General features: G+C 45.2%; 1 protein-coding gene across 1 annotated transcript in view; it reads right to left on the bottom strand.

The window, feature by feature from the left end:
- WDR19 (WD repeat domain 19) overlaps positions 1 to 16,813 on the bottom strand; it is a 63,333-nt gene that overhangs the window by 32,456 nt on the left and 14,064 nt on the right. The window contains exons 13-18 of the mRNA XM_015418152.1: positions 16,298 to 16,404; positions 7,256 to 7,378; positions 6,083 to 6,232; positions 3,841 to 3,988; positions 2,335 to 2,539; positions 2,086 to 2,245 (exon numbers count right to left, since the gene is read on the bottom strand). Of these exons, the coding sequence (XP_015273638.1) occupies positions 2,086 to 2,245; positions 2,335 to 2,539; positions 3,841 to 3,988; positions 6,083 to 6,232; positions 7,256 to 7,378; positions 16,298 to 16,404 (893 nt within the window). The remainder of the gene's footprint in view (positions 1 to 2,085; positions 2,246 to 2,334; positions 2,540 to 3,840; positions 3,989 to 6,082; positions 6,233 to 7,255; positions 7,379 to 16,297; positions 16,405 to 16,813) is intronic.

The raw sequence follows: 16,813 nt of genomic DNA on the forward strand, positions 1-16,813 counted from the left end.
AGAGAAGGGGTTTAAAGTTTAAACCCCTTCTCACTAGAGTTGGGCCGCAGAAGGAGGAAAGAAGGAAGGAAAGAGAGAGAGAGAGAGAGAGAGAGAGAGAGAGAGAGAGAGAGAGAGAGAGAGAGAGAGAGTAGAGAGAAGAAACGAAGGAAGGAATGAGTGAAAGAAAGAGAAGGAAAGAAGGAAGGGAAAGAAGGAAAAGGAGGGAAAAGAGAGGAAGGAAGGAAGAGAAGAGAAAGAGAGAAAGAAAAAGAGGGAAAGAAAAGGAAAGGGGAAGGAAAGGAGGGAAAGAAAGAGGGCAAAGAGAGGGGGGGAGGGAGGAGGCTCTCCCACCCGCCCAATCAAGCCTCCGCCACCCCCCGCAGATCCCTCACTTACCCAAGGAGGCGGCGGGGAGTGTCTTCTGGCCTTCCCCTGGGCTGCAGTGCTTTGGCGCTGGCCTAGGTAGGCGGCAACGTGCTACCGCCGGCCTCCCCGGGGCCGCAGCGCTCCAGTGCAGGCCCCGGGAATGCGGCAACAGGCCTCCTCGGGCTTCCTGGAAGTCGCAGCGCTCTGGTGCTGGCCCGGGAACACAGCAACGGACCTCCTCAGGTTTCCCGGGGGCCACAGCTCTCCAGCACTGGCTTGGGTAGGCAGCGACGGGCCTCCTCTGGCCTCCCCAGGGCCGCAGCGCTCTGGCGCGGGCCCTGGAAACACAGCAATGGGCCTCCTCCGGCCTCCCCAGGGCTGCAGCACTCCGGCGTGAGCCCCGGAAACACGACAATGGGCCTCCTTGGGCCTTCCCGGGGCCGCAGCGCTCTGGTGCGGGCCCCGGAAAAGCAGTGACTAGCCTCCTCGTGGCTGCAGCGCTCTGGCACGGGCCCAGGGAAGGCGGCGACGGGCCGTAGTGTGGGGAGCTGGAGGCGGGGCTTGCTGCCACCACCATTTTGCCAACTCCTGGGCTCCTGGAGTGGTGCTCCAGCGCGCTCCAGCCCCAAAAGACCCCTGCTCTGTATGCTGATTTCATACGCTACATACGAAAATTATTATTCAGCATGATGCAAAGCTCTATGTCAGCTTCGATGCACACAAGAGCTCCCCCATGAGGAGAGTTTTCTCATACACTTTAATATGAGGGATTGCACTGTGGGTGGAGACAAACCCAATATTTTAAAGCCACAGTTGCTTCTCCACCCACCGTGTGATCTTGCCTTCCCTCTGCTTCAGTTTGCATGAAAAATATATATTTTATCAAACTGAATGAACAATCATTCTTGCCTTTTTTAAGCATACAGCATGCAAGCTACCTGCCTTTTTAACTAATTTTGAAATACCACATGTACATTTATTTGCATGTCGCACACACCCCCCCGGAAATGTTTCAAAAACAGCTACAAACCTGCACCAGGACAGAGACCCGATGGCTGTTTTGGTGGCAGCATTGGCACTAACACCTTCAACAAATTACAGCCAAAGCTAACTTGCACAGTATATATTATTTCCCCAGTGTTCAAGCTTGGAGAACAAGAGTGACTGTAGTATTTAAATCGGTACGGGTGCTTTCAAACTAGCTTTCTGCTGCACAAATGTTACATCCGTCTTTGCCCTACATGTGCAGTGAACATGGAGGCCCAGTACTATACCTTGTACTACAGTATCCACAGAAAAGTCTTGCTTGCATGGGAGAGTAAATGTGACCACAGGAGTCTCCATGAGATCAGCACTATATTTTACAGGCACAGATGTTGTGTAAAACAGCGAGAGCTTTTGAGCTTTGCTGGAAACAGATATTCGGAACAGAAATAATGTTTTTTTCCTCTATACCTGGATTTTTTTTAAAAAATAAGCATCATCTATTATTTACAATGCAATCCTAAGTAGGGTTACACCATTCTAAGGCCACTGACTTCAATGGACTCGTGCATTCTGTTTAGGATTGCTGTTATTCAAAAAAGTTTGAGGTCACCCATTTTGTTTTCCTTTTTGGTGCCTAAATGGAACTTCAGATGAAGTGTAGGCTCTCAGAAATCAGGATGAAATGTAGTATAATCTGACAAGAGTTTAAATTAAACAGCTGGACCCGCAGAACATTTATATTTGTGTTACCTTTATTTGCTCTAGTGACATAACCATTCCCACATTTCTGATGGTCCTGTAAACCCGTATTGCAAACTCCAACTCCATGTGATGTAAACAAGCCCTGGCAAGTTCGGTCCAACTTGACTGATTGTTCAGAAGTTTGCACAGCTCCCATGCCTCTGAAAATCTATGCAAAGTTGTGAAGACAAAATAAATAACAGACCAGTACCAGGACATTTGGGAACCTTTCATGTACTGTAACGAGAAGGAACCCACCTTTTCAACATCAATGTCTGTGTAAGCATTTGTTTCATATCATTAGGCCCCAAGCCTTTTAATGTGACAAGGAAGCTATGAGTACTAAGGGTAACAGTGTTGGTTTTTCCGCTCTGAGTCTGGCAGGTTAATTCTCCATTATGTAACAACAATGGCTTGTGAGAATAAGGGACTTTGGTGCCTCCTGCCAAAATCACCTTGGATCCTATGTGACAATAAGAAGTCAGTTAGTCCTTAAATTTCTCATTCTAGCAAAGTTAACACTCGGTTGCTGATGAATGACTTACAGTGCTGTCATAAGCAGAGTTTTACCCTTCTAAGTCGATTGAGTTGATGAGCTTAGAAGGGTGTAACTCTGCTTGGAATTGCGCAGTAAGAAACATTAATAAAAATGCAAAACCTGATGCATTAACTTTATTAATTGAACTGGTTATCTTCAGCAGATCTGTGCATGCCTGTTTGGTACAATACCAGAGAATAAATGCTCCTTAATGTTCAAGTGCCAATCAAGAAAATAAAACCAAGCGGGCACAGGATCAATATACTGATCTACAACTGAACCTCTATGCTGAAATATCCTCCGCTGACAAAAAAAGAATTGCATGCCAAAACTAGTGATTTAAACTTGACCGAAAAATTCTAATATACGAATTTTGGAGTTACTGTTTTTAGTGGACATGACCATATGTTTCATTTTTAAAAACAAAATAGGAGTCAGAACAGCTGGCAGCATCTGTCCAAAATAATAAAAAGAAATAATTTTCAGATTTGCATTGGATTTACTACAATAATTTGGGGCTTTTTTGTTGTAACCTGTTTTCTGTATGTTATCATAGGCTTTAATCCTATTTATTTGGGAATAAACCTTTCAATAGATGAACTGTACGGTTGAAAGGGGATGAAAGTTCAAACCTTGCCAAAAGCCAGAATTACACGCTGACTGACTCTACAGAGTTCTAGATGACAAGTAAAAGTGTAGCCACAATCTGTAGAAAAAGCTAAAAACAAACAAAACCAGAGACTCTGGTGGGTGAGGTTTTTTCTAGCCAATATGACTGGAAAATTTTCTTGATCCCAAAATAGGGTGATCAACTAAAACACAACAGGAGCAGAATTCGTTTGATTCCAGGCCAAAAGAAAACTATAATGGATGAAATGTCACATCATTCAGCTTTCCAGACTCTTAACATATGAAATTAAGGAAAAACTATCATACCTTGACTGGGGTTATTTCTAACATTTCAGACATTTTACAGAGCAAGTCACCCCTACAACTGGTTTAATATCTAAAGTTCTAAGTAAACTATCACTTGTAAAAAAAACATACACACACAAAATAAAATATTTAATATTGCCGAAGTACACAGCCTAACCTAAACTGGCATGAAACTAAATTCAGTCCTTATTTCTACTTGTAAGCTCCTTGGAATGGGGGACCTGCCTTTTGATCATACTACTCTGTAAATTCCTATTACGCTGATAGAGGGAAAAAAAAACTTTAAATACCTTGTATAGTATCCTTATGGAAGACATAAGTATATATTTTGTCATCATCATATGCAACGAACACTCCCTTATCCATGGGCCAGTTTTCCCACAGAATGCCCTTGATAGTTGGCTGGAAATTTGGAATCTCATAGACGCCATCATTTACCTACAGAAGACAATAATGCAGAATTACTTTGTAAATTGAAGAAGCAAACAAAACAATGATAAATATTTCACATTCTGTGTTTTACTAAGATGACACTTAAAACAGGAAAAGCATAATTCACAAACTATGGTAATGGGCAACAACTGAATAAGGAGACAGTTATTAAAAGACGGGTCCCTTTTAGCAGTCTGTTGTCAATTCAAACAATGGTTCAGGCTGAGGGCTAACAAAGAAATCACAGAAGCTTCTCTCTCTCTCTGAGAACTGAGGTCAACCTGACTGTAGCTTCAAAGAATGAGATAAGGAAATGGAAGGTTGTCACATCTGCCAGACAGACCATTAGGTCTCACAGTTTCAAAGCCAAAGAATCCATGGGAACGCATTCCATCGTAACTGGAAAGACTTAAGAGGCCAGAGGAAAGTGCTTGCTAAATTGGACCCTATACATCTGCAGAGAATATGGTCTAATTAGGGCAACTCAACTGATTGGCTGAGTTGCATGGTTAGCAGCAACACAGATGATTGGTCAAGTTACATCATTAGCAATACATTTGATTGGTTAATAAGAATCCTGTCAATCAGGTCGTTGGCATAAGGAAAGATTCGTCAGCTAGTTTTCACCCTTTAACCTGGATTACATCTAACTTTGGGACACCTCTTGATCAGTGTTCCCTCTAAGCTGAGTGAGTGTGAGCTAGCTCACAGTTTTTTAGCCTCCGGCTCACACATTTTTGTCTCAGCTCAGGAAGGATGGGGCTCCAGAGCAAACTAATGTATGCAGGAGCCAAATTGCTCGCTCACAACTTTAATGCCAGTAGCTCACAAAGTAGAATTTTTGCTCACAGGACTCCGCAGCTTAGAGGGAACATTGCGTGGGCCAGGGTGGCTGAAGCACCTGTTTGCACTTAAGACTCTGAAACTCTATTGGACTCAGTCTTGCCAGGTAACATCTGGATTTAAACCAATGTGTGTAAAAGTGCTTGGGTTAGATATTTAGCCTGATTATTTAATCTTCACTATTCACTGATCTTTTATTGCATATTCCTGCACAATCTCTTAATAAGTCACTTTAAATATACTTTGTGGTGTTCTTGGATTTTGGGGCTTCAATCTGAATCTAGTACTTTGGCCCATGTCGGCTACAGTTACCAGAATAATTGTTTCTGGAACTCACCTTGTTAAGTGTCCTACCTTGCAGCACTGACTTCCTGTTCCTTAACAATTCTAGTTCCTTGGTCTCTGGCTGATGTGATAGTAAGAGTACTGGTGGTAGAATTATTCTGGGGTGTGAAGATTCACACTTCAGCTCTTTTGGTTTTGTCTTGACCAACCCATCACCATTAAGGAAGACTTTGTCTTTAAAGTCTTCTTACAACAATTCCAAGTAATTGTTAAATTCAACTGAAATGCATGTCTGGTTTTGGCCTGCAAAGGCTGCAAACAAGATCTCATAGAAGTCTATGATACTTCTATGCATTAATATCAGAGAGAAAAAGGCAACTTGGGTTAGAAAACAGACTGTTGTGTTTAGACTAAACAGACCTGAGTTCAAGTGCCTGATCAGTCATTAAGCGCATCAGTCACCAGGCCTTTGATTAGGGAGCCACACCCAATAAATTGAAGCCCTGGCCCCAATATTAACACCATTATTAACAGCCTGAGCTCCCTGATATAATCCAGGCTACAATGTTAGCTGACTGTATGCCTATGTTGGATGCTGCTAATGCCCACCTTTGTTATACAAACTGCACTAGCACTTTGCGCTATGTTTTTATAATGATATTGTTGTGATTATATTCAATTCTTCTGTTTTAGTTGTTCAATACATTCTATGTAAGCCGCCCTGAGCCTGCCCTGGTAGGGAGGGTGGGATATAAATTAAATAAATAAATAAGCTTATGTGGTGGTGCTGGACACGCCATTAGACTAAGCCTAGCCTACCTTCCAGGAAAGCTGGAGATAAAATGGAATGACCCCATGTATACTGGTCTAAGCTCTTTAGAGAATATGTAAAATACAACTGAGAAAGTGAAGAAGACAGTAAGTGGACGTCAGTTCACAAATGACACTTTTAAACTGAGTGGAACAACTTACAGGATAGTAGACAAAGCCATCACTTTTATCATCAATGAAAACCAGTCTGGAGCCATTGGGATCGGGGAAGATTTTTCGCACACTGACAGGATGCCGATAGTCATTCACATACTGCCAGTCTTCAATGTAAAAATATTGAATAACACCAGCCTAGTGAAGAACAAAAGGATCATAACAGCTGCATTAGAAACTAACGAACCAATGCACTTGGGAAGGTGATTTATCTAGAAACCTTCTCTAGCAAAATACTTTTTGACTTGAAAACCACAGAACAGCAAGACCTACACTTCAGCAAGAAAGGCAGCGCATAACATAAAGATAAATAAATCAATAAAATGGCGATCTCTCCTTACACTAGTAAAATGGGATGCCTGTGTGAAAGCCTAATTGGAGGAGAACTTGAGGCCTAAATGATGGGAGAACAAGGTAGGGCATGTTCACCACCATAGATAACAACTCTCTGCCCTTGTAGAAACAAACTGCAAAGGGCAGCCTTTCCCACTTTGGAACCCCCCCCCCGCCTCCTTCCAAACCCAGATCTGAGTGTGTCTGTGTGAGTGCATGCCCTTTCCTCATGATACTGCAGAATACCCTCAACACATAGCATTGTTGGAACAGGTTGGGAGGAGGAAGCTGAGCAGAGGTACACAGTGGGACAGTTTCTGGTATATCTTCTGACTGCACCTGTGCTAGGGAGGATCTTTCCATCAGTGAAGAGTTATCCACTCCTTTGGGGTAGGATCTGGCATCTGACGATACATGCCCACACGCCACCTCTCACTGAGGAAGGCCAAGCCATATTCACCACCAAAAGGGGACACACACACCAGAATTGATTTTAAGGATGCATACCACAGAGTGCACATTTTTGGTGGCCAATTTCCATACTAATTTTTTTTTTCCCAACAGCAAGGCTGCCCTTTCACTACTGAAACCATCAAGATGGCTACAGGATCCTTTCTACCCCATTCCTTTGTACTGGCTAGGGAAGATGGGACAGACATCGAAAGGCGCTCTGGATTTCCCACATCTGAAGCTGTTTTTTTCTTGTTTGGTTTCTTCATAACAGGATGCCCACTAGTGTTATGAAACGTTATGTTCCACAAAATGTGATGCTATCCTAATGCATTAACACTTGATACCAACCGAATGAACTTCGAAACAAATACTCACATCAGTACCATAGATGAGGAAATCACTAGATAAAGCGTGGCACAAAATTTTACTTTTATCGTCGTTATCGGGGAATAGTCTAGTCTCCCGTTCTTCCTGGGTACCCATGCCTTCACTTTCTATCTATAATATACAACAAAAACCGCAAAGTTTCTTGGCAGCAGTAAGAAATGAAACTATTTTAATCAGCTCATAATTTGAAATGAAAGAAGGCAGCCATATGCTGTATCCATCTGTATGGCCTGGGTGACTCCATCTTTGTTACATTCTGGTGCTTAGTTGCCCTAAGTCTTGTGGTGTTAGCTGCTCCCAAGAGAACTCTCTCATACTTGAGTCCAGTAAGACCAATGAAGTTTTATGCAAGGTATAAGCTTTCGCTTGCATGGACACTTCTTCAAATACATTGAAATGGAAGTTACCAATCCATACATGCAGGTAGAGGATGAGCAACTTGTGACTCAGCAATTTCCCTTTCTAGTCTGTTCCTGAAGTTCCTTTGCAATAAAACACCTACTCTGAGGTCACCCATGAAAAATCCTGGAAGGTTGAAGTGTTCTTCTACAGGTTTCTCAGTCTTGTGATTCTTGATGTCAGATTTGTGTCCATTTATCCTTTGGTGTAGTGTTTTACCTGTTTGCCCTATATAGAGAACTGAAGGGCACTGTTGGCATTTAATGGCATATCCAGTGTTAGAAGATGTGCAAGTGAATGAGCTTTAGGAACAGACTAGAAAGGGAAACTGCTAAGTTACGAGTTACTACAACACTGGGAACAATGGAACCCCCAGGATTTAACAGAGAGATTGGTTTCTTATCTCGCTATGTATGCTAACCTCATTCAGTCCTTCTATCTGTATTTTCACCAAGAAGGGTTATACATCCTCTTTATTTTATTTCTTATTTGGAACAGCAGAGTGGAATAGTGATTCTAATGTAATGTAATGAATAGTAGAATGCAATGTAATTTGGAATGGTAGATTGGAATATACTTCTCTGGTCTGGGGAGATATACACTGCACAGCTAATTGCCCAATCTCAAAGAAGAGGATGCTGTAAAGTCACCTCCACGCTTGAGAGCAGATGGATTGTACGTAAGAGGGTTTCAGTTAATTACTTTCAGCATTCCACAATTAAGAAGGGTGGATCTACCCATCTATCTCTGATTTTGATATATTTATTTCCTTCACTGGAATTAAACTCCAAAAAAATGGTGACCATATAAACTAAGTTTGTTATTCCAGGTTGGTCCTTGCATCTTTTGAACACCTTTTATTAGGCTTATGCTAACTTGCTGCTCACTCTCTACCTACATGCATGGACTGGTAACTTACATTTCAATGTATCTGAAGAAGTGTGTGCGCACACAAAAGCTTATTCCTTGACTAAACCTTTGTTTCTTAAAGGTGCCACTGGACTCGAACTTTGTTCTGCTGCTTCAGACTAACACAGCTGCCCACCTGAATCTCTCTCATGCTTAAGAAAACGGTGGTTGCTTACCTGTAACCGTTGTTCATTGAAAGTGGCTTCTGTGCGGGCACACATGGGACTGCAGTAGGCAGGCCGACCACCGGGAGGAGCTAGCGAGCTTCTTTTTAGAATTTTCAACCCGAGAGGGCTAGGCTCCAACGAGGAGGCGGTTTCCCGCCCAAAACACCACCTGACCTGGGCGGAGCCAGCCCTCTCCCCTCAGTTCTCCTCTGCCGCTTATTGTCGCGGAAGACTCCCACAGTGGGGAAGGAGGGAGGGATGTGTGCCCGCACAGAAGCCACTTTCAATGAACAACGGTTACAGGTAAGCAACCACCGTTTTCATTTTCAAGGCTTCTGTGCGGTCCCACATGGGAGATTAGCAAGTTTACTCACTTGGAAGGAGGGAGTGGGAGACTTCAGCGGAATATCGACTGCAGCACAGCCGTGCCCATCGCTGCATCCCTCCTCGCATCAACGTCCATCGCATAGTGTTTGACGAACGTCGAAGGCGTCGACCACGTGGCCGCTCTGCACACCTCCAGCAGGGGCAACCCTGCCTGAAACGCCACAGATGTTGCTTGAGAGCGTGTCGAGTGTGCAGACAACACCAGGGGGCATTGCTTACCAGCCCCTTCATATGCCAATTGTATAGCTTTACAAATCCAACGGGAAATAGTCTGCGACGACGCAGCCTTACCCTTCTTTGACCCACCAAAGCATACAAATAAAGAGGACACAGTACGGAATGGCTGAGTCCTCTGCAAATAAAAGAGCAAAGCGCGCCTGACATCCAGTGAATGTAAGGAACGCTCCGCTTCTGAAGAGTGGTTCGGAAAGAACACAGGTAATATGATGTCTTGTGACATATGAAACTTGGATACTACTTTGGGTAGAAAATCCAAACGTGGACGGAGAACCACTCTATCCTTATGGAACCTGAGAAAGGGTGACTCTGTGGACAGAGCCGCTAATTCCCCAACTCGTCTTGCGGACGTGATTGCGACCAAAAACGCTACTTTGTAGGATAAAAATGATAAGTCACACGTAGCCAGTGGTTCAAAGGGTTTATATATCAAACGAGATAAAACCAGAGAGAGACTCCATGAGGGTAGAGGCAACTGGGAAGGGGGATACAAATTATTGAGACCCCGGAGAAATCTCTTTGCATCTTTAGAAGCAAAAAGGGACACCCCCTTCACAGGTACATGATTAGCCGAAATTGCAGCTAAGTACACCTTAAGAGAGGAATTGGACAAACCTTCCTGTTTGAGGTGGGACAAAAACTCTAGTACCAAAGGCAACCCACAGTTAGTAGGATCGACGTGTTTGCGTGATACCCATGTAGAAAACAGTCTGAATTTAGCCTCGTAAGATCTCCGCGTGGACAACTTACGTGCAGCTAATAGTATGTGTTGCACTGCCGGGCAGTAGGCCGATCGGGCCGAATTCGCCAGGCAGTTAGTTTGAGGGACGAGATCCCCGGTTCGGACGGAAGAAGACCTGACACTAGGTCCGTCTCCTCCGGGAACACTTGGAATTGTCCTTGTGCCAGTGACAATAGGTTCGGGAACCACGCTTGGCGGGGCCAAAAAGGAGCCACCAATATCAGGTCCGCATCTTCTGCATGAGCTCTGGCTACCACTCTGTTTAGGAGTGGTAGAGGTGGGAATGCGTAACAGAACAGACCTGCCCAAGGAATGTCGAAAGCGTCCCCTAGGGAATGGTGCGCATAGGCCGCCCTGGAGCAGAACATTGCGCATTTTGCATTGGCTGGAGTGGCGAAAAGATCCACCATGGGTGTGCCCCAAGAACGGAACAGAGGATAGAGGTACCGCATGTTGATGGACCATTCGTAAGTGTTCTGAAACACTCTGCTCAGATGGTCGGCACGAACATTCAACCGGCCTGCTATGTGGATGGCCGTAACGTGTGCCTTTATTTGTATGACCTGGTGCCACAATTTTAGGGTCTCTTTGGTGAGGGCCACTGACGTGGTACCTCCCTGCTTGTTTATATAATATTGCACAGTGGTGTTGTCTGTGTGAAGCATCACCCTGCGTCCTTGAAGTTGCGCTGCAAAAGAGGAAAAGGCACATCTCACTGCTTTCATCTCTAAGATGTTGATGTGTAACCTTGATTCCCCTACGGTCCACAGACCTTGCGCAGCCAAACACCCACAGTGCGCACCCCAACCCAGGAGTGATGCATCAGTGTACAAATGGGTGTCATGTTTCTGGAACCCAAAGGGGATCCCCGCAGCTATGTTTGATGGCGATAGCCACCAGTCTAAAGATTTGAGAACTACCCGAGGCATAGTTAAGCTAACTCGGGGTGAGTGTATATGAGCGCGGAAATTGCGCAGAAACCAAGTCTGAAACACCCTGAGATGTAGCCTGGCAAAGGGAACTACCGAGGTGGTAGCAGACAAATGTCCCAACAGGCATTGGAAAAATGAGGCATGCCTGCGTCTAAGGTGGCGTAGGGCTCTGATGAACCGTGCAATCCGCTCGGCTCTGATCGAGGGCAGGTAGGCTCTTGCCGATACGGAATCCAAAATCGCTCCTATGAACTCAATTCGTTGAGTAGGGGAGAGCTTAGACTTTTGGAAGTTCACTAGCAGTCCCAACGACTGCAACGTAGTAAGTACCAACTCCAACTGGGCGTGGAGTAGAGCAGGCGTGTCTGCAACTAGCAACCAATCATCCAAATAAGGATAAAGAATGCAGCCCCGCAGTCTCAGGTGAGCCACAACAACGGATAAACACTTTGTGAATACCCGTGGTGCGGACGCCAATCCAAAAGGGAGTACCTTATATTGGAAAGAGCGCCCGCAATGGTGAAAGCGAAGGAACTTTTGGCAAGTTTTATGTATCGCTATGTGGAAGTATGCGTCAGTCAGATCAATAGTGACAAAATACGCCCCAGGACGTAACAGTAAGATCACATCTTGCAACGACAGCATACGGAACCTTGGCTTTCGTAGGAAAGTATTCAGGTTCCGTAAATCCAAAATAGGTCTCTCCCCACCATCCTTTTTATCTATAAGGAAGAAAGGGGAGCAAAACCCTGGGTCATCATCCGAGGACACCTCTGCGATGGCCCCTTTGTTCAGAAGATCTGACACTGGTCCCGACAACGGCTGGATCACGTTGTCGCGACATAAAGACAAACAGGGCAATGGTGGATAGGATAACCATTCTAACAGATAACCAAACTTTATTACAGATAACACCCAGTTATCATCAGTAATAGCCAACCATTTGTCATAAAAGAAAGATAAACGAACCCCAAACTTAAAGTCTGGGCCTAGTCACGGGGCCTCTGCCCCTCTAGCAGGTTGGTCACGGTGAGCCCTATTCCCTGACGGAAATTTGGACCTCTGACGCCTATTTTGATAGGACGTCTGGTACCCTTGTCTCGGAGGCTGATAATTTTGCCTCTGAAACGGTTCATGGAAGCGGTATGGGCGGGAATAGCGGTGGGACGGCTTAGGCCAATACCTGGATCTGTGAGTAGGGTTGTTGGGAGCAGTGATGCCAAAGGATCTGGCCTGCAACTTATATTTACGAATGCGTTCCAGGAACTCATCAGTTTCCTGACTGAACAATTCCTTCCCTTCAAAGGGTAAATCTTCAAGTTTAGCTCGTGTATCAAGGGGTAACGCCGAGGATCGAAGCCAAGCATGTCTCCTCAGCACTATAGCGGATCCCATTGCTCTACTCTGGCAATCCGTGGTATGGCGGGCCGCGTTGACCTGTAATTTACCTAAACGCTTGCCCTCGTCTGCTATCACCTTAGCCAAACATCTCTGATCAGGGTCAAGTTGGTCCAGGTAAGGGGTCAGTTTATCCCACAAAAGGTGGTTATAGAGCCCCATGACAGCCTGGAAGTTTGATATACGCAACCCCATAGCTTCGGAAGAGTAAATCTTCCTGCCTAACGTATCAAGCTTGCGGCCTTCCCTATCATTAGGGGTGGTCCGCGTCCCCACTCTAGTACGAGCTGGGATGACCTCAGCAATAAAGGAATTAGGTGGGGGATGTCTCGTCAAAAACTGCACGTCAGAGTCAATGACTTTGTAAAGGCCTTCCATCCGTCTTCCAGAAGGAGCCGTGGAGGATGGGTGCGTCCAAGCCGCCATCATCACCTCCTGCAACCCTTGTAGGCATGGCAGAGCCACTGGACCAGTATCAGGGGTAAACAACGCCTGCATAAGCGGATCTTGTGTCCGTTGTTCAGATGCAGCGTGCCTCAAATTCAAGGCCTTGGCCATCCGAATAATCTGGTCAGCCAACGATGACAGGTCTTCAGATGGTGACACTGCTGCCGGATCTGCAATCGCCTCGTCAGGCGAAGGGAGTGATCTTACATCCGATTCAGCATCCGAATGCGACCCCATAGAGAAGCCTCCAGCGTCCGGATTGTAGTAGAGATCCTCAATAGGCTCGCCTTGAAGTATCATAGGCGACATCGATCGGTGCTGCAAGCTAGCGGAAGCCTCCTGAGTGCAGTGGCAAGGAAGCCACGGTGGGGGCATCTGTATATCCTCATCCGGAAGCGGACTGACGGACCCGACCATCAGGAGATCCGGTGAAGGCGATCTGTCTCCTTGGCGCAGTTCCAACACTGGAGACATATCGGTACCGAGCACCGGTACCGATGCACGCTCTGCCTGTTCGCTCGGTGCCGAGCGGATGTCTCGGCGTCGAGGAGAGCGACCTCTCGACGTCGAGCGTGGCGCCGAACCATCCCTGCGCCGAGGCGACGGTGACCGTCTGCGCCGAGTCGGCGTCGATCCCTCGGTTCCGACGTCCTCGGTACCGAGGCGCATCGGCGGCGAAGAACGCTCCTGCGTCTTCTTATGCTTTTTGGCCTTTTTGGCCGGCGGTACTGAGCCAGCGCGAGACTGGGCAACCGCCTTAGCAGCTTTTGGCCGTATCGGGGCTGAGCACACCGAAGGGGTCTTCACTTTCTCTTGCTGGCCAGCAGTAGATACGGACAGGGCCCTCTCCCACAGCGCCGCTTTCAATTTGGCAGACCTCCCTTCACGAGCCCTCGGGGTGAGGGCCTTACAGGCCTTACAGGCTGCCATATTATGGGTCTCTCCCAAACACAGCACACAGGCTGAGTGCTCGTCAGACTTAGACATCTTAGCCCCACAAGTCTTACAATTTTTGAAGAGGGCCACTTTCTCCTTTTTCTCTTCTTTCTTTGAAGCCATTTTTCTTCTGAGGAAAATGTCTTCCCTCAAGCTTAGTTGTTCGCTCGCTCGAAGAACACGTCCTCTTTCGGTGGCGGCAGAAAGAGAACTGAGGGGAGAGGGCTGGCTCCGCCCAGGTCAGGTGGTGTTTTGGGCGGGAAACCGCCTCCTCGTTGGAGCCTAGCCCTCTCGGGTTGAAAATTCTAAAAAGAAGCTCGCTAGCTCCTCCCGGTGGTCGGCCTGCCTACTGCAGTCCCATGTGTGCCCGCACAGAAGCCTTGAAAATGAACAGAGGTTCTTTTAAAGGTAGCAAACATCACTTGCCCCAGACCGAGAGTTCCTATCTGTACCTTGTGGTTAATAGCCACTGATGGACCTCTGCTCCATATGTTTATCCAATTCCCTCCTGAAGCTGTCCATGCTTGTAGCCGCCGCCACTTCCTGTGGCAGTGAATTCCATGTGTTAATCACTCTTTGGGCGAAGAAGTACTTCCCTTTATCCATTCTAACCCGACTGCTCAGCAATTTCATTGAGTGCCCACAAGTTCTTGTATTGTGAGAAAGGGAGAAAAGTACTTCTTTCTCTACCTGCTCTATCCCATGCATAATTTCATAAACCTCAATCATGTCACCCCTCAATCATCTTTTCTCCAAGCTAAAGAGCCCCAAGTGTTTTAACCTGTCTTCATAGGGAAAGTGTTCCAACCCTTTTATCATTCTAGTTGCCCTTTTCTGCACTTTTTCCAATGCTATAATATCCTTTTTGAGGTGTGGTGACCAGAATTGTACACACAGTATTCCAAATGAGGTCACACCATTGATTTATACAGGGGCATTATGATACTGGCTGATTTGTTTTCAATTTCCTTCCTAATAATCCACAGCATGGCATTGGCCTTTTTTATTGCAGTCACACACTGTCTCAACATTTTCAGTGAGTTATCTACTATGACTCCAAGATCTCTCTCTTGGTCATTTTCCAACAGTTCGGACCCCCATCAATGTGTATCTATAGTTAGGATTTTTTGCTCCAATGTGCATAACTTTGCACTTGGCCACACTGAACCCTATTTGCCACACTGACACCCACTCGCCCATCCTCAACAGATCCCTTTGGTGTGCCTCACAATCCTCACTGGTTTTCACCACCCTGAATGAATTAGTGTCATCCACAAATCTAGCCACTTCACTGCTTACTCCCAACTCCAAATCATTAATGGACAAGTTAAAAAGCATCGGACCCAGTACTGATCCCTGTGGTACCCCACTGCTTACCACCCTCCACTGTGAAAACTGCCCATTTATACTCACTCTTTGTTTCCTATTAATTAGCCAATTTTTGATTCACAAGAGGACTTGTCCTTTTATCTCATGACTATTGAGCTTACTTAGGAGCCTCTGATGAGGAACTTTATCAGCAGCACTTATCTTCATAGCCTGGGTTGCTTCTTCCCCCACTGGAAGCCAGATGCATCAGCCTGGCTCATCCAAATGTTTGGGACAGCTTAATCATTCTTTGATGCATAGCCAGCATTTAGGGTATGTGTAGCTTTAGTGATGCCTGTAGTCTCGAGGTCTGGCTACATTTCCCTGTGCATCTACATGGTTCAGGCCCGCTGACAGAAGCTTAGCCTGCATGTTCTCTAACTCTGATGCATTATTAAAGATCTCCTTGTAAGTAAACCTGGATCTCTTGTATAGTTTTTTGGCAAATTTCTAAGAACCTATGGAGCCCTGGCGAGGGTCGATAACACCATCTCAGCCTCATCCTTTTGTTCAAAGTAGTTATACACCATCAGCTGCCATCCCAAAGGTCTTCAAGCAATCTTGCCAAATTAATTGTATTATTTATTTAAAAAATTAATAGCCACTTTTCTCCCCAGCAGAAGTCAAGGCTATATAATAATCTAGAGCTTTTTGTCCTTGGTTAGTTCAATGAGACTATACCCACATCCTACTGCCCATAATCCCTTTAGCTTGTTTTTGTTGTCCAATCTAAACAGTGCAATCCTAAAAACACTTTCCTGGGAGTAAGCCCTACTGAATAAGCTTCAGTAGGATTCTGAGTAGACCTACTTAGGACTGTAGCACTATAAATTACTCTGCGAAGTTCACAAGACAAGGTTTTTTCACAGGTATGCCATCAAAAGGGAGGGGTTGTCTTACATATGCATACAAGTTACAGGTATGTCCAATAATAATATTTTTGTGTGCAACATTTTTAAGGGTGGTCCTCTTACATCCAGGCTCATCTTCCTTTCAAGGAAATATGGTATTTTCATATTTACATCTATCTTAGCATCAAACCGAGTACATCGTCACATTTCACGTATTTATAGTTTGTCAGTTTTCTTCTGGCTCTTAATATGCTTACCATATGTAACTGAACTTTACCCTCAAAAAGGGCAGCAGCATAATCAGAATTAAGGCACATACTGGTTACCGTTCCCAGATATTCCATGTCCTTGAGTTTTTTGACACCTGCAGAATTTTTAAAAACAAGTGTATTGTGATTATAGGTCTCCTTCGAATATTTCTTTAGAAATCTGAAATAATCCTAAACATGTAGAACTACAGATCCAAGTACTGAATGTTGGGGGCTATCTGGATTCAATGCTCCATCTTTCAGGACTATCCTAAACAGACATACACCTAAGTCAACTGAAGTCAAGGGTGTAACTTTGCATTGATCACACAATCCCAAGAATATTCATTCTAAATGCCTCTATAACCATCTTCGTTTTCCCAACATCTAAATTCTGGGAATAGAAAAGTCTTCTGAAAACTTCTAATTAGATGCTAGGGTCAACAGGGTATGACTTTAAGCAATAAACTTATGTTTTATAGAATGGCAGCAATATACTTAACAAATGCAGTAGCAGAGCACTAC

The sequence above is a fragment of the Gekko japonicus genome, unplaced genomic scaffold (assembly GCF_001447785.1).
Source record: "Gekko japonicus isolate JY-2015 unplaced genomic scaffold, Gekko_japonicus_V1.1 scaffold55, whole genome shotgun sequence".
Taxonomy (NCBI): Eukaryota; Metazoa; Chordata; class Lepidosauria; order Squamata; family Gekkonidae; genus Gekko; species Gekko japonicus.